A 19104-nucleotide genomic window follows, 5' to 3' on the forward strand; every position below is an offset into this window, starting at 1 on the left:
AGAACATGTTAATGGCTGTCAAGAGAAAACTGTGAAAAACAAAAAAATCAAGACTGACTGTGATAATTCCTAAAATTAATAAAAACTAACTTCAGGACAATACCTCTGACAACATATGCCAGATCCCAAATTATAAGACATCTAAGATATTCAAATTGCTCATTTGGCCTTAAGGATGACATCAAAACTATAGAAAGATAATACTTCCTAATAATTTTAACACACCAGTATCCAAAAGTTCCTAATTTTTTAATGAATCATGGAAATAAAGTCAAAATTGAATCTCTCTTCTAATAATCTGCCAACATCTGTACAATGGAAGATAGGAACACAAGAATATATCACCACCACTCCACAAACAATGCACGCAAAGCCGTGCACAACTGCATCAATGGCATCAGAAAAATATAACTAATAACAGCCCTTGTTTACATAATAAAATTGGTTCAAATGGACCTAAGCACTATGGAACTTAACATCATAATATTAAAGTTAAAAGTCAACTGAGAAACTGTGCATATTTCATTTGGTCATAAAGCTAAGAAGTTTTTATGTTCCTTGTTCTGTTTTACTGCTCTTCAGAATGTGAATTTATTCCTGCTCTTTATTGGTAGAAAGTATTACATACTGTTCACTGTCACATCAAAGCATCATACAACTATGAAAATCAGACAAAATACCTCAAAACAGTCATTAACGATTTATGCTATCATCTATGAACATCACAGAAGAGTTACTGAATCCTATCATAGTTTTATGATTGATGAACTTCTGATTGATTTTCTTATCTGTGCCTTCGATAAAGGATACTCACATCCATTAGCATTTGTTCTTCTGCTTTCAAAAACTCTGCTTCATCATTGGTTCTGTGTGAGTCATGTACAACAACACAAATTGGTTGTTTAGGTTGCACATTCTTGTTCTGATTTCCTTGCAATGTTTTTTGATCTTTTTTCAATTGGTCCTGTAAAACTTTCAACCGATTAGCAGCTACATTCTTCTTGCGACGTGAACCTACGGAAATACAAAAGGCATAGTAACTAAGCACAAATACATAGTGTAAACAATGCAAAGAGAAATTTGGTAAGAATACTTACAACATTCTGATTCAATGTGAGTGAACAGCAAACAAAGTTAAAATACATTATAATGGGAAATGCAGAACTGTTCACATTATACACGAAACCACTGGTACTAAACAGGCACGCAATAAATATGTAAAAAAATGATGTACACTGAATGAAGGCTGGATAAACAAAAATATGATCATAAATATAGAAATTACTATAGCCATTGCCAGACTGTAAACAATTGCTCTTGTAGCCTTCCTTGTACAAATATCTTTTGTACATGTATGTTCTTAGCAGTCACAATGATAAAGAGTCGGTAGGTTACTCAGACACAAAAAAAGAAGGCATCCCTTCAAAATTTAACTAAGAGATTAAATAAATGGCACTCTTTTTACACCAAAGTCTATCGTAACAGTTGTGACACTCCGTTTCATGTATGTTGCCCACTATGATAGCAGCATGCCAAGTGGCCAGCAAGTGACACTTCTTAACATGGCATCAGATAAGTATGAATACTATCGTTTACAGTGATTTGTAACATAGATTTTACAATAAGGAGTATACGTAGTGCCATAAAAATTGGCAATAACTAAAGTGACACCATATCTGTGATTTTTGAGTTTCTGGGAGGAACAAAACAGTAGATTATACGACAGTTTATATACAATTCTCTTGTAAAATACTGGTATTTACTGAAAAATGTCATTTTTCCATAACAACAAAAACCTGACCTTTTACAGAAAGTTATCTTATATCTACACAACAACGTGCAGTTTTGTTAGCTACAATTCCAGCCAAATCACTGAATGTGGGACTTAGGAAGTATGTATGGAACAAAATGAGAGGAAATGATCAATGAAATAGATAATTATCAGCAGAAGCAAGATTATGTTCTTGCAAATGGAGGGAACAGCCTTTCACCAAACTACAAAAATATGTTTATAATTTTGTCATATGATGATATTTAACAACAGATAACAAGTTGCAGCTTATACAAAATGATGCGATGGTACATTCAGAACTAAAATGTGTAAAGTGAAACCAATCCATTAAGTAGTGAAGAAAGACTGCAAGTGACACTTGAGAAAATAGTACAGGAAACAAATATGTCGTACCATCGCGATTTACAAGCACATATAAGAAGCATAGAAGGACCCATTTTTCAGATGGAAAAAAAAACTACCTTTGACAGGCATGATTATTGCTATGTATGAATGCATGCTTTCGTGGTGATATCCGTTAGTTAATAAAACATTCTTAGGTTTCAAGCCATGTCAAGTGGTTTACTGCCCACAAGCTTTCGGCAGAGATCTCCTCTGCCATTGTCAGGTGGATGACTGTCATGTGGTTGTCATTGTCACACTTATATAGCTGTGCCATCGCTTGTGACGTCACTGGCGCTCGGTCCCGCACCATATATAGTAATGTTTTGGCAGCGCGATTGCCGGGCCCCGCTTCAACTCCCTCAACACTGGATCCCACACTGTACTCAGCTGCAATCCACTGTCTCTATTGAAGGTGTTGTCAGAAATTCTAATCTCTATGACCTCGTTTATCACGTTATCCCAGAAGCCATTAGCCCATTTAATAATAGACGTCTCATTGAATGAAATTTGGTGTCCATTTTCCAGAGCATGTTCTGCTATAGCTGACTTTTCGGGATAGCACAGATGGTAACACCCTTTCATGTCCTATGCCGCAATTTTCAATAGTGCGGACAGTCTGGCCGACATAGAACTGCCCACATCTGCACGGTATCTTGTAAATTCCTGGCATTCTGAGGCCTACATCATCTTTTACAGATTTCATTAGTTGCCAGATCTTTCCCGGGGGCCTGAAGATTGTGTCTATTTTATGTCTCTTCAGGAGCCAGCTAATCTTCCCTGTTGTCGAACCACAAAACGGTAACAATGCAGCTTGCTTGGTGTCTTCTTCAGAGGTCTTTTTCCTTTGAGGCTTGGATGACATTGCTTGCGAGATCTGTTTGTGTTGTAACTGTTTTCCTTAAAAACTTTGAGTAAGTGGCTCAATTCTCTTGGCAAGTTTTCAGCATCTGAGACGGTTTCAGCTTGATGTGCTAAGTTCCTCAGAACTGACTGTTTCTGTGCTGGGTGATGGAAACTGGTGGCGTGCAGATACTGATCCATGTGAGTGGGCTTCTGGTAAACGCTATGACCTAGAGACCCATTGGGTTTACGGCAGACAAGCACATCCAAGAACGGCAGGGAACCCTCCTTCTCTACTTCCATTGTGAAGTTGATGTGGTAGTGGATGCTGTTGAAGTGCTCCAGGAACTCTTCTAACTTTTCTTGTCCATGTGGCCAAATGACGAAGGTATCATTGACATAGCGATAAAAACATCTCGGCTTTGCAGGAGCTGTGTCCAAGGCGATGTCTTCGAAATGCTCCATAAAGAGGTTGGCTACTACTGGAGCTAATGGACTTTCCATCGCCAGTTTGGTTAAAATATTCTCCATCATGTAAGAAATATGATGAGTCAGAGTGCGCTTAAATAAATCGCTGACATATTGAGTGGTGTTGAAAAAGCAGTTCGTAAGTTTCCAAGTGATGTGGCTGAGGAAAGTCATAGAGAAATGAGCCATATTCTTTTAAAATCCAAACCAGCAGCTTCAAACATGACTAGAACTTAACACAGTGGCCTCCGTGCTCTCTGGAATGATCCTCTCACCGTCGTCCTACCAGCTGACAAGGGTAATGCTCCCGTCTTAATGGAACGAGCCGACTATGGCGCAAAAATCAGACGGATGTTGGAGGAAGACACATACCAAAAATTACCTCGGGACCCAACATACAGAATAGTGAGGAAGACTTCAGAGCTTCTCAAACAGTCATTGCTGGAAGCGAATACTATTAAGAACCTCCTCCCCAAGGCACCAAGACCACCCACATTCTATGGTCTGCCAAAGGTGCATAAGAAGGACACACCATTGAGGCCGATAGTGAGTACCATCGGATCACCGACTTATAAACTTGCTAAACATCTGGCCAGCCTCCTCTCTACGCACGTTGGACACTGTAGACACAATATAAAGAATACGGTGAACTTCATCAATCGGATTAAAGGTCTGAGACTTGCTGATGGGGATATTATGGTTCGCTTCGATGTGGTTTCTTCATTCACATATGTCCCCATCACAGACTCTACTGACTTCCTGTCCCAGCTCTTTGACGACACCATTGTGGATTTATTTAAGCACACTCTGACATCATCATATTTCTTAAATGTTGGAGAATATCTTAACCAATCTGACGGTGTGGCGATGGGAAGTCCATCAGCTCCAGAAGTAGCCAACCTCTTAATGGAGAATTTTGAAGACGTCGCCTTGGACACGGATCCTGCGAAGCCGAGCTGCTTTTATCGCTTTGTCAACGATACCTTCGTCATTTAGCCACATGGACAAGAAAAGTTAGAAGAGCTCCTGGAGCACCTCAACAGCATCCACGACCATATCAACTTTACAATGGAAGTAGAGAAGGAGGGTTCCCTGCCGTTCCTGGACGTGCTTGTCCGCCGTAAACCCAATGGGTCTCTAGGTCATAGTGTTTACTGCAAGCCCACCCACACGGATCGGTACCTGCACGCCACCAGCTTCCATCACCCAGCACAGAAACAATCACTTCTAAGGACCTTAGTACATCGAGCTGAAACCATTTCAAGACGCTGAAAACTTGCCAAGAGAATTGAGCCACTTACGCAAAGTTTTTAAGGAAAACAGTTACAACAAAAAACAGATCATCCAAGCCTCAAAGGAAGAAGACCTCTGAAGAAGACACCAAGCAGATTGCATTCTTACCATTTTGTAGTTTGACAACAGGGAAGATTAGTCAGTTCCTGAAGAGACATAAAATAGACACAATCTTCAGGCCTCCAGCAAAGATCCTACAACTAATGAAATCTGTGAAAGACGGTGTAGGCCTCAGAATGCCAGGAATTTACAAGATATCATGTGGATGTGGGCAGTTCGATGTCAGCCAGACTGTCCGCACTATTGAACAGCGCCGCATAGAAAAGGTGTTACCATCTGCGCTATCCCGAAAAGTCAGCTATAGCAGAACATGCTCTAGAAAATGGACACCGAATTGAGTTCAATGAGATGTCTATTATTAAACAGACTAATGGCTTCTGGGATGGTGTGATAAATGAGGCCATAGAGATTAGAATTTCTGAGACCACCTTCAACAGAGATGGTAGATTGCAGTTGAGTACACCGAGGGATCCGTTGTTGAGGGAGTTGAAGTAGGCCCGGCAGTCACGCGGCCAAAACATTACTACATATGGTGCGAGACCAAGCACCAGTGACGTCACGAGCGACGGTGCGGCTATGTAAGCATGGCAATGACAACCACACGACAATCATCCACTTGACAATGGCAGAGGAGATCTCTGCCGAAAGCTTGTGGGCAGTAAACCAGTTGATGCGGCTTGAAACTCGGGAATGTTTTATTAATGATTATTGTTACTTTATCAATAGCCCAGACATATTTCTATTTGTTTAAAATGAAACCACCAACATGTGAGATCTTGACTATAGGTTTTCGAAACATCAGATTTTTGTTCAGTGGGCTGCTTGTATGGTAAAAGAAGTATTTGATGCTGAAAAAACTATATACAATGAGAATTGCTTTATAAAAACAACATGCAAAACTATAAACTTATAGCTACAACAAAGGATGGAGAATTAGAGGTTAATGTCCTGCCAATAAAGTCATTGTAAATGGAGCACATGCTTGTATTGAGGAAGTTAATAAGCTGTGGTCATTTCAAACAAACTATCCCAGCATTTGCTTTAAGTAACTTTGGAAAACCATGGAAAACCTGAATTTGGGTGGCCTGATGGAGATTTGAATTTCTTTCCTTCCAAATGTGAGTTCAGTGTCTTACCATGGCACTGCCTCACTCAGTTACCACTGCAACAGTTAGGAATTAAATATCAGTGCGAACTGTGGTAACATCCTCTGTGTAGAAAGTATCTGTTTCCTTACTGAATTGGAAACGATTTTCATCAGATAATAAAGTAAAGAGATTTTTCCTCGTGCGATGAAAATCTGAGAAGTTAGAAACGTTTCATAGTATAGTTGCAAAATATTCTGATGAGCAACTGCTGATTTTTGCTGTTACACAACAGAAAATACAGACAACCAACAACATCAACAAGAGGAATGGATTCATCCCATGTTAACTCATGCAAATTATGGATACTGTTTTTAAATAAATTACAATAAAACCTATCAGAATTTGTTAACTATTTATGATGAACATTTTGTCATATTTTGATGAGTTGTATTTCGCAATAAGGTCATATCTCATAAAGGAAAATAAGTAACTGAGGAGCAGTATATCACCAGAGAAAAGACTAATGTGGTTACTTTAAAGAAAATAAAATGTACAACAACATCCTATTTCAGTAGCGACTGACAGTGAAGCAAAGATGGACAGCAGATAGGGAAGGTTTTCTGTTAAATGCGCGTGTAGTATGGCTGTGGCACCAACCACTGTGCAGAAAAGCACCGAACCGCTGCGCAGAACACATTCACAAGCTTTTTCTTTAATTTACAACATTTTTTTTATACTGCTGGATTGTAACACATTACCACTTTAACCAACACTGTCCTGTACATGAAACACCATTGTCATACAGTCTACCCTACATGAAAAAATGCTCAATTGTATCTGAATCATTAAATTGATTACAGCAATTAAGACAAAACTACTTCATGAAATTATCATTCACAGTGGCATGTAAATGATATGGCATCCATAGGCATGTTCCTTCATAAAAGTTGTTGACATGCCACAGTAGCTGTCATTCATTCAAAATAAACAATGGAAAAAAATGAGGAAGTATAAAAATTTATGGCAAATGTTTAAGTATAGCTTATATATTAGTTTATATATCTTTCAACAATATTGTGAAAAGGATAGTTGCTACTCACCATATAGCAGAGATGCTGAGTCACAGACAGGCACAATGAATGACTGTCAGAAAATGAGCTTTTGGCAACAAGGCCTTCATAGGAAACAGACACATACACACTCATGCAAACGCAACACTCTCTCTCTCTCTCTCTCTCTCTCTCACACACACACACACACACACACACACACACACACACACACACACACACACACACACGCATATAAAGATGCTGTGACTTCCCAAACGAGAAAGCGCTAGTAGATAGACACAATAAAAAACACACACACGAATTTCAAGCTTTCACGAAAAATTTTTTATTGTGTCTATCTACCAGTGCTTTCTCGTTTGGTAAGTCATGACATCTTTTTTTAAATATATTTTTCCCATGTGGAATGTTTCTTCTTCTTCTTTTTTTTTTTTTGTTCCAGGATTCTTTAGGAACCTTTTTCTATCCTGAGCAGGAAATTACTCTATTTCTATAGTGATATTTGTACTACTATTCGTTTTAACAACTTCTGAATCTCTGCTACAGGGAAGTAATAGTTATTTGTTGTCACATATGCCTAATTTGCACCAAAAGAACAATGTGACCTGTTTTGTTTTATAAGATGTGAGAAGTCTGCCTTTTTGCATATGGTATTGAACATGCATATGGAGAAATATTAACAAAGCAATGAAGTCAGATTATTCCATTGTTATTGTGAGAGATCTGACTTTGATACCTGAAAAATATATGGCCAGCCAGGGTGGCCGAGCAGTTCTAGGCGCTACAGTCTGGAACCGCGCGACCGCTACAGTCGCAGGTTTGAATCCTGCCTCGGGCATGGATGTGTGTGATGTCGCTAGGTTAGTTCGGTTTAAGTGGTTCTAAGTTCTAGGAGTCCTTAGGTTAGTTCGGTTTAAGTAGTTCTAAGTTCTAGGGGACTGATGACCTCAGAAGTTGAGTCTCATAGTGCTCAGAGCCATTTGAACCATTTTTGAAAAATATATGGCATTATCCACAATAATTACGAATTATCTAAGTTTCCTGTTAGTTGCTCCTTGAGCCACTTAATTAAGTTTGGATGATTAATCTTCTCATGAAAATCACTTGTTTCCCTCAGTTTATAAATCATGAGACTGATCAATATGAAACCAAATGAAGTTCCAGCACACAGGACAATCATTCCTTCATACATTCCCACGTGGACAGCAAAACTTCCAGTAATCATTCCACATTCATCCCTGTTTCATCTAAAACTAAAACTAAACTCCATCCGAACAGGCCTTGGAAGGCCCAATAGTACCGAGTGGCCACCGTGTCATCCTCAGCCCACTGGCATCACTGGATGTGGATATGGAAGGGCATGTGGTCAGTACACCGCTCACCCGGCTGTATGTCAGTTTACAAGACTGGAGCCGCTACTTCTCAATCCAGTAGCTCCTCAGTTTGCCTCACAAAGTGTTGAGTGTACCCCGCTTGCCAACAGCTCTGGGCAGACCGGATAGTCCCCTATCCAAGTGCTAGCCCAGCCTGACAGCACTTAACTTCGTTGTTCTTATGGGAACCGGTGTTATTACTGCAGCAAGGTCATTGGCCATGTTTCATCTGATGTATCAAAATTGTATGTTCACAATGTCTCTTAAAATCAATATCAAATAACAATGATGCATTGTTCCCTAATACTTCTGCCGCTATTAACTTTCTTATATGCTTATATGAGAAACTAAGAACTCTATGGGAAGGAGAGATTGCTACTTACTAAATAGAGAAAACATCGAGTTAAAAAATCAGCTTTCAGACTAAGTCCTCCATCAGAAATAGAAAGCTCATACACAATATAATGAAAAGGATAGACTGCACCTCATCATACAATGGAGATGTTGAGTTATCTCCACTATACGGTGAGCAGCACTCTATCCCTTTCATATACCTCTCTTGACCCACTGTAGACACATGACAGGGGCTGGTCAAATATTTACCAAGGAAAATTGCCAAACAGCCACACATTTCACAAACTTATTTTATTTACGCAACCATTTTCAGCATTTTCATTATGTTGCCATTATTCCATCCTGGATTTTCCACTGTTTAAACTCGAACACTTTCGCACAAGCACACCACATGCAAAATGACCACTGTTGTCTCCGGGATTTTTCATTATGCCTCCCTGCGAATCAATGGCTACTCTAGGCGGCAAGTAGCAATCTATCCTTTCAATATTGTTGTTATTCAATCCTGGACTTTCCATTGTTGGAAACTAACAACTCTTACATATATTAACACAAAACTATTGCTGTCACTCAACAATACAGCTTCACAAGCAGCAACACACAGTTTTGTTATGGTGAGCAATTCATTGAACCTTCTTTTTAGCAACCAAACTTCTCTGTACAAGTCTGTTGTTAGTCTCAGTCATTATGGAGCATAAAATATAAATAAATACACAATCTGGTCAAAAGCATTCAGACACCTACTGCTCAACATTTGGTGGTGGTGGTGGTGGTGGTGGTGGTGGTGGTGGTGGTGGTGGTGGTGGTGGGAGGGGGTTGTATCCACACTTCATCTTTATGGCGGTTTAAAATCTGCTGCACGCACTTTCAATGATGTATCTGAATGTCTGTGAAGAAATGGCAGCCCATATTTCTTCAAGAGCCAAAAACCAGAGAAGATAACGATGTTCGACACTGGGACCTGGAGTGAAGTCAACCTTCTACCTCATCCCAAAGGCATTCCACTTGATTCAAGTTGGGACTCTGAGCAGGTCAGTCTTTCAGGAATGTTAGTGTCTGCAAACCACTGCCCTACAGGTGCTGCTTTATGACAGGTTGCACTGTCATGCCGATATAATTACGTTTCATCTCTGAACTGCCCCTTTACTACATGCAGCACCTGTTGCAGTAAAACGAGTTCATATTCTTCTGTATTTAGCATTTTCTTAAGTGCAGTAAGGAAACCACATCGTAATCACTGATAAAACTCTCATATTGTAACGCCACCTCGTCCACACTTCACTGCTGGCACTACACATGATGACTGGTGGTGTTCTCCACGCATTTGCCAAATCCAAACTATTCCATCAGATTGCTACAGGGTACAGCATAATTCATTATTCCAAATCACTCATTTCCAGTTGTCAACTGTCCAGTGGTGCCTCTCTTTACACCACCTCAAGCATGGATTAATGCTGGCAACAGAAGTGGGTAGCTTATGAGGAGCTGGTTGACCATTGTACCTTATTGTTTTTAACTTCTTATTCACAGTCATTGTGCTAGCTGGCCTGCTGGTAGCAATCTGGAATTCATGAGTGATTCCTTCTGCTAATTCCATGCAATTTTTACAACCACTCTGTGCAATGCTCAGCAGGCCCTGCCAGTCAGTGCATGATGTCTTCCTGGTCATGGTTTAGCTGTGGTTATTCCTTTGCATTTCCATTTCACAAAAACATCATCAACAGTCAACGTAAGCAACTTTAGAAGGACTGAAATGTTTCTGATGGATTTGTTACTCAGGTGACATCCAGTCACTAGTCCATGTTCAAAGTAACTGAGCTATCCTGACTGACCTATTCTGCTGTTACTGCTTCTCTGTTGATAAAATAATACTCACCACCTCCTTTTGTACTGGTGGGTCCACTTCTCATGACATCTAGTGGTCAATTCGACATTACACTTGAGTGTATGTTACATAAAGTAACAAGCAACAAAAAAGAATCATAACAATTGTGTTACCAGCCGTACGCGGAATCTGGGATTGACTGTGTTGACCTAAGGTGGTTGTTGTTGTTGTGGTCTTCAGTCCTGAGACTGGTTTGATGCAGCCCTCCATGCTACCCTATCCTGGGCAAGCTTCTTCATCTCCCAGTACTTACTGCAACCTATGTCCTTCTGAATCTGCTTAGTGTATTCATCTCTTTGTCTCCCTCTACGATTTTTACCCTCCACGCGGCCCTCCAATGCTAAATTTGTGATCCCTTTATGCCCCAGAACATTTCCTACCAAACGGTCCCTTGTTCTTGTCAAGTTGTGCCACAGACTCCTCTTCTCCCCAATTCTATTCAATACCTCCTCATTAGTTATGTGATCTGCCCATCTAATCTTCAGCATTCTTCTGTAGCACAACATTTCGAAAACTTCTATTCTCTTCTTGTCTAAACCATTTATCGTCCATGTTTCACTTCCATACATGGCTACACTCCATACAAATACTTTCAGAAACGACTTCCTGACACTTAAATCAATACTCGATGTTAACAAATTTCTCTTCTTCAGAAATGCTTTCCTTGCCATTGCCAGTCTACATTTTATATCCTCTCTACTTCGACCATCATCAGTTATTTTGCACCCCAAATAGCAAAACTCCTTTACTACTTTAAGTGTCTCATTTCCTAATCTAATTCCCTCAGCATCACCCGACTTAATTTGAATACATTCCATTATCCAAGTTTTGCTTTTGTCGATGTTCATCTTATATTCTCATTTCAAGACACTGTCCCTTCCGTTTAACTACTCCTCCAAGACCTTTGCTGTCTCTGACAGAATTACAATGTCATCGGCGAACCTCAAAGTTTTTATTTCTTCTCCATGGACTTTAATACCTATTCCGAATTTTTCTTTTGTTTCCTTAACAGCTTGCTCAATATATAGATTGAATAACATCAGGGAGAGGCTACAACCCCGTCTCACTCCCTTCCCAACCACTGCTTCCCTTTCATGTCCCTCGACTCTTATAACTGCCATCTGATTTCTGTACAAATTGTAAATAGCCTTTCGCTCCCTGTATTTTACCCCTGCCACCTTTAGAATTTGAAAGAGAGTATTCCAGTCAACATTGTCAAAAGCTTTCTCTAAGTCTACAAATGCTAGAAACATAGGTTTGACTTTCCTTAATCTTTCTTCTAAGATAAGTCTTAAGGTCAGTATTGCCTCACATGTTCCAATATTTCTGCGGAATCCAAACTGATCTTCCCCGAGGTCGGCTTCTACCAGTTTTTCCATTCGTCTGTAAAGAATTCGTGTTAGTATTTTGCAGCTGTGACTTATTAAACTGATAGTTCGGTAATTTTCACATCTGTCAACACCTGCTTTCTTTGGGATTGGAATTATTATACTCTTCTTGAAGTCTGAGGGAATTTCGCCTGTCTCATACATCTTGCTCACCAGATAGTAGAGTTTTGTCAGGACTGGCTCTCCCAAGTCCATCAGTAGTTCTAATGGAATGTTGTCTACTCCCAGGGCCTTGTTTTGACTCAGGTCTTTCAGTGCTCTGTTAAACTCTTCACGCAGTATCGTATCTCCCATTTCATCTTCATCTACATCGTCTTCCATTTCCATAATATTGTATTCACTTACATTGCCGTTGTATAGCCCCTCTATATACCCCTTCCACCTTTCTGCTTTCCCTTCTTTGCTTAGAACTGGGTTTCCATCTAAGCTCTTGATATTCATACAAGTGGTTCTCTTTCTCCAAATGTCTCTTTAATTTTCCTGTAGGCAGTCTCTATCTTACCCCTAGTGAGATAAGCCTCTATATCCTTACATTTCTCCTCTAGCCATCCCTGCTTAGCCATTTTGCATTTCCTGTCGATCTCTTTTTGTGACGTTTGTATTCCTTTTTGCCTGCTTCATTTACTGCATTTTTATATTTTCTCCTTTCATCAATTAAATTCAATATTTCTTCTGTTACCCAAGGATTTCTACTAGCCCTCATCTTTTACCTATTTTATCCTCTGCTGCCTTCACTACTTCATCACTCAGAGCTACTCATTCTTCTTCTACTGTATTTCTTTCCCCCATTCGTATCAGTTGTTCCCTTACGCTCTCCCTGGAACTCTGTACAACCTCTGGTTCTTTCAGTTTATCCAGGTCCCACCTCCTTAAATTCCCACCTTTTTGCAGTTTCTTCAATTTTAATCTACAGTTCATAACCAATAGATTGTGGTCAGAGTCCACACCTGCCCCTGGAAATGTCTTACAATTTAAAACCTGGTTCCTAAATCTCTGTCTTACCATTATATAATCCATCTGATACCTTTTAGTATCTCCAGGGTTCTTCCATGTATACAACCTTCTTTCATGATTCTTGAACCAAGTGTTAGCTATGATTAAGTTGTGCTCTGTGCAAAATTCTACCAGATGGCTTCCTCTTTCATTTCTTAACCCCAATCCATATTCACCTACTATGTTTCCTTCTCTCCCTTTTCCTACTCTCGAATTCCAGTCACCCATGACTATTAAATTTTCATCTCCCTTCACTACCTGAATAATTTATTTTATCTCATCATACATTTCATCAATTTCTTCATCATCTGCAGAGCTAGTTGGCATATAAACTTGTACTACTGTAGTAGGCGTGGGCTTCGTGTCCATCTTGGCCACAATAATGTGTTCACTATGCTGTTTGTAGTTGCTTACCCGTACTCCTATTTTTTTATTCATTATTAAACCTACTCCTGCATTATCCCTATTTGATTTTGTATTTATAACCCTGTATTCACCTGACCTAAAGTCTTGTTCCTCCTGCCACCGAACTTCACTAATTCCCACTATATATAACTTTAACCTATCCATTTCCCTCTTTAAATTTTCTAACCTACCTACCCGAGTAAGGGATCTGACATTCCACGCCAGTTTTCTTTCTCCTGATAACGACGTCCTCCTGCATAGTCCCCGCCCGGAGATCCAAATGGGGAACTATTTTGCCTCCGAAATATTTTACCCAAGAGGACGCCATCATCATTTAACCATACAGTAAAGCTGCATGCCCTCGGGGCCGTTTGCAGTACCAGCACAGCAAGGCCGTTTTGGTTAGTGTTACATGGCCAGATCAATCAATTATCCAGACTGTTGCCCTTGCAACTACTGAAAAGGCTGCTGCCCCTCTTCAGGAACCACACGTTTGTCTGGCCTCTCAACAGATACCTCTCCGTTGTGGTTGTACCTACGGTACGGCCATATGTATCGCTGAGACACGCAAGCCTCCCCACCAGCAGCAAGGTCCATGGTTCATGCTACCTAAGGTAGCAGAGGATTATGATAGTGGTGAACAAGACAGGAGGCAGAAGCAGCAAACTTCTCTCTTCAGTTAGGGGGAAAAAGAACACTAAACTATTATTCTGCTTTAAATCTTTGGTTACAAAGTTTATTACCTTTTTGAGGTGAAAATTGTTTACATTGTTTGGTACCAACATTCTGCGTGGAAGATACACGACTCCCATCAGAAACACCAATATTTCGAGATATGTGACTTCCTGTAACAACAATGGTTATAATAATTATAATAATAATAATAATAATAACCTGAAAAACATTTTAAATGACACAGTAATATTAAGGATTGTGGCAAGCAGTAATTTCTTACAATATCACAGTGACTCAAATAGTTTAGAAAATGAAACCTATAATTTTTTTCCATTTTGATGTGTCATAACTGGGACCAGCTGAACAGCTCTAGGATGCAGGTCATTCTCATGAATCTGTTTCACCCTGCTTTGCTTTAAAGCTGTCTGAGGGTATTCCCTCCTATACTAGGTAACAAGTCAAGCTACCTATTGCACCAACACTACATCGAGTTCAATGAACTGATCTTGCAACAGTCAACAAAAAAATGTCATAAGAGCAAAGCACGAGTTAGCCCGAAGCATAGACACAATTTCACAAGAAGGTGTATTCAGAATGAAAGAGAACTTATTCAAAAATCTGACAACCAGAAGAAGGTACTCAGTGCCTCGGAAGCATGAAGTTGGGCAATACTACTGCTCCAGATAGGCTTTTTCAGAAGCCAACTAAACACGAAATGCGAAATCAATGGAGTCATCACTACCCAATGGTAACACTCGACTGCTACAACCTGTCATCTCTTCAAGGGCAGTGGTGCTACTATTGGAGAAGTAATGGCCAGCAGACTCCTACAAATACCCCCTCAAATCAGATACACACTTGCAGACATAAACAACCATATTGAGATGTGAGTGTGATGCTGACCACTGCAGTTTCCATCAGATGCAGCACCAGATGAAATGTTCAGTTCAGGCTAACATGTTCTTTGCCATCTCCTGAGTCGGCAGTTGCTGACGATGTCGTCATCATCGACGTCATCAAGGGGCAATAGCCTCCTGCCTGCTGTATCACATCTCTGTACTAAAATGAATAAAAGATTATTGTATACAGGGATGTTTCATTAATGTCTCACCAAGAGGTTCCAGTCACCACCATCTCTACAACCCAAGTTCTAGCGAGGAAGTGAACTACTAACAGCTGATTCCTCCGCCATCCTCGGGTCACATCCCAGTCCCAATATTACAACAATGAATCAATCCATAATGGCCACTGTGCACCATGAGATCGAGTGATGCCTGCTGGCATTGCAAGCACATTACATGACAGGGAACATACATAAGCTGAGCGGAGACAAATGAGGAATCCTTCTAGTAATGATACAGACCGCAAATATGGAAATCCACTGACATAAGTGACTTTGACAAAGTGCAGATTATGGGCCAGTACCTGAGAACAAACAGCTAGCAAATGACGAATCTGGCCAGCTGTTCACATGTTGTATTATAGGTGGGTTGAAAGATAACACAATTATGAGTAGGTGACAAGGTATTGGATAACCACACCTCCTCACAGAACATGGAGGTCGGAGGCTTGTTTCCTCTGTAAAGCAGGATACGCAGAGATCTGTGGCATATCTGAGGACAGCTGTTGAAGACAAAAGTGTTTTGGAGCACTCTGAATTTGGGGCTCTACAGCAAATGATCACTTTATGTTCCCATGCTGACCCAACGACTCATCAATTATGAATGCAGTAGGCATGAAATCACTGAGAGTGGAGCATGGATCAATGTAAATGTGTCGCCTGGTCAGATGAATTGCTTTTCTTGTTACACCATGTCAATGGCCATGTCTGGATACCCCATCATCCAGGTGCTTGGCTGCTTGAAACATACACCACAGCACAGACACAGGCCGATGTGGTAGTACCATATTTACCCGAGTATAAGACGATCGTTAATGTTAGATGACCCCCATTTTTACGAGGCCTCTTGAGAAAAATTTATTTTCAACATATTCCAACTAATCAAAATTACAAACTGTTTTATTGACATATATCATCTGCCAAAACATATCTTTAAACATTTACAACTTCACTGTCACAAATATTTGGCTGTTTCCTCTGAGTATGTTGCTATTTCCGGGGTTGTCATAATGGAGGGACCAGAGAACACAGCTGTTCTTTCTGAATACATATCGGATTTCGCTTCTACACTGATACAAGAATTTTGCAAGATCTCTTGCTTCCAAATATATCACTTGCCTGCTGCTCTCTCATTGGCTGTTTAGAACCGGCTGACATTCCCTTTCATTCCCGCCATGTGTCACGGTGATCGTCTGCAACATTGCAGAAAGAAACAAATAAGTACGCCGTTGGCCCATATTTAGATGTATACTTTGTACTGCAGAAATGAATACTATGGTTGAATATTTGTCTTCTTTTAAAGTCATTTCAATTCTGACTACAAAGGGGTTCGGGCAAACTCCAGTTTAAATGTGGTATATGCTCATAAAAGACCAAAGTACATGGTGTACATTCCCCCGGTTGGCAATACGACAAAATTTGCTGCTCACTCATCTCTCCCCTCTCTGCAATCATTTTCGCTCTCAACCAAGCTGGTGCCACTGTTCGCATTCCAAACCTTCAGCTGTGCTGGGCTTGAGCAACTGTGAAAAACAGACTGTAATATCTTCTAGTGTGCTGGTTATCTGTAACACCGCCAACTAGTACATCAATATAAGATTGCAATTATGATTCACTCTCATTCTTGAACTTTCGCTCATCCTGCTACCTAGCGACTTCTGTTGGTACTATCTCCATGACAGATCTTGCCGCTGTAATTTATTCTTGCGATAATAATTACAGTCAGTTTAATACAATTTACTTCTTTGTTAGACATTTCATCCTGGATTAATTTTACTTCTTGTTTCAACTGATTGTCACAATCATGTTCTAAACCTGATTACAAGCTGGTAACGTTCTTACCCATTATTGTAACACATGAATAGTGACTGAATTTCTCATTTGCAATCCACTTAATAAATCATTACAGTCTCTCATACCCAAATAAAATATTGGTCTGGGTTCTGAATCAACTAATGTTTTTTGAAGGTCAATGGTTCCATTTTCGAATGTTCCCTGTACTTAAAAAGCGGCATTAATGTTTGCGTATAGTTGTCCATACATGTTTGAAAATATTTACTGCAAACTTGTTCAAATACAGGAAAGATTTGTAAGATGATACAATTTAATGCTATTTCCTCCTGTGTTTCCTAAAATCACCAAATTACAATCAGAGCAATAGACTGTTGTAGTGGCTAGTTCATAATTTCTCAAGTATCTCTTGGATCAGCACTGTGTGAGTCAATGTCATGTAATTGTTCAAGCAACGTTGATACTGAATTGAGTGCTTTGGCGTATTGGGAAATCTCAAGCCTGCTGGAACACAAGCATTGTTTGCCGAGCCCTGCCCTTCCAAATTCGTCAAAATAAGTAAGCACATGATCTCAATAGCCACAGCTTCATCTCGTGTAAGACGACCCCTATAAACGTAGAACTATTCTTAAATACTCTAGTAAGCAATAGTTTAATCTGCGAGTATAAGATGACCTTGTATTTTTTAATGCTGTATTTGGGGAAAACCCTCATCTTACAATCAGGGAAATATGGTATTATACTATGAGAGACTTTTACTTGGGTTGCCATGGTATCTGTTGTTGTGATAGAAGCATGTTGACAGCAAGGACTACATGAACATTATCGTGGACCTTCATTCTTGATGTCTTCCCTGACAGCAATGGCATCTGTCACCAGGATAACTGTTCATGTCACAAGGCAAGGATTGTACCACAATAGTTTGAAGAGCATGATAGTTAAGTCACATTGATGTCTTGGCCACCAAATTCACTTGATCTGAACCCAATGGAACACATATGAGACTCTACTAGGTGTCAGCTCCTTGCCCACAAAATACCATCCAATAAGTTATGGTAAATACATGACTGTGCATAGGCATCTGGTGCCACTTAACTATCAAGGCCTCGATGACTTCATGCAATGGAGAATCGCTACCATTTTTCATTTCAAAGGTGTAACATGCTGTTATGTAAGTAGTCATAATGTTTTGGCATTGGCTCATCAGTGTAGCTGCTAAATGGCCTGTCATATGTGATGCCTTTATTTTTCTCCATGTGCTAACTGTTTGCCACGATTTCCCAAATTCTTTTTCCCTTCAATCAAATTCAAAATTCGCCATTTCTAGTTCACCCTGAAGGGCAGAAATCTTCCCCAATCTCATGACTCTTTTTACCTTGCATGCAAAATGGGAAAGCTTTCAAGTCTTTTCACAACAGTCACCTAGAGTAATATCAAACGACAACACTCACACAGAGATTAATGTGCGACACTCTAGCAAAGTCAATGAAGTACTGAAGGAAAAAAAATGTTAATGTAATAAAACAAAAAGAATTATGTACAACATGACGTAGGAAAACAAATAACACAAATGAGGCAATTTCTTTAAGTTTGTAATGAGCTGATAATATACAGCACCCAAATTGTAAACAGTTTCAATAATTCTAGTAAAGGTTTGAATGATTTATTGGTGAATAGAAGGGCGTTCCAGAACAACACTACTAATCTTCAACTACATCACCAAAGTAAGTTATTAGTATTATCATCTCCCTTAACAAAAGATTTTCTAGTGGCTACCAAGAATCGAGTAGCGAAGTCATCAAATTTTGCTAACTTGAAATTTTTATACAGCAAGTTACTTACTGAGTGAATCCCTTTACAACTGTAATTTCCTAGAGACTTAAGTATGCTGCTATAAAGCAGTTTCATAAGAATGAGATAAAATACTAGCAAATAGCTGCCAACTAATTTTACTGTTGTTACCAGCATTTACAAACAAAACTAAGCAAGTCATATGCGATATAATTTATGAAAACTTAACACAGACAAACAATCTAAGTGACATATTGTTTGTATTTAAAAAATGATTGTCACTTGAAAAGGCTATATATCTTGATTGGTGGCATAGTAGTCAACAAATCAGATA

At 39.6% G+C, this 19104-nt stretch overlaps 1 protein-coding gene across 4 annotated transcripts in view; it reads right to left on the reverse strand.

Annotated features, from left to right (window-relative positions):
- The window catches only part of LOC126187581 (transcriptional protein SWT1), a 262566-nt gene that overhangs the window by 166882 nt on the left and 76580 nt on the right, over positions 1–19104 (reverse strand). For 3 of the 4 annotated variants that reach the window (XM_049928751.1, XM_049928753.1, XM_049928750.1), the window contains 2 exons: positions 14137–14238; positions 815–1014 (listed from right to left, as the gene is read on the reverse strand). In XM_049928751.1, the coding sequence (XP_049784708.1) occupies positions 815–1014; positions 14137–14238 (302 nt within the window). The remainder of the gene's footprint in view (positions 1–814; positions 1015–14136; positions 14239–19104) is intronic. The other variant, XM_049928752.1, reaches the window with a different exon arrangement.

This window comes from Schistocerca cancellata, chromosome 5, assembly GCF_023864275.1.
Source record: "Schistocerca cancellata isolate TAMUIC-IGC-003103 chromosome 5, iqSchCanc2.1, whole genome shotgun sequence".
Taxonomy (NCBI): Eukaryota; Metazoa; Arthropoda; class Insecta; order Orthoptera; family Acrididae; genus Schistocerca; species Schistocerca cancellata.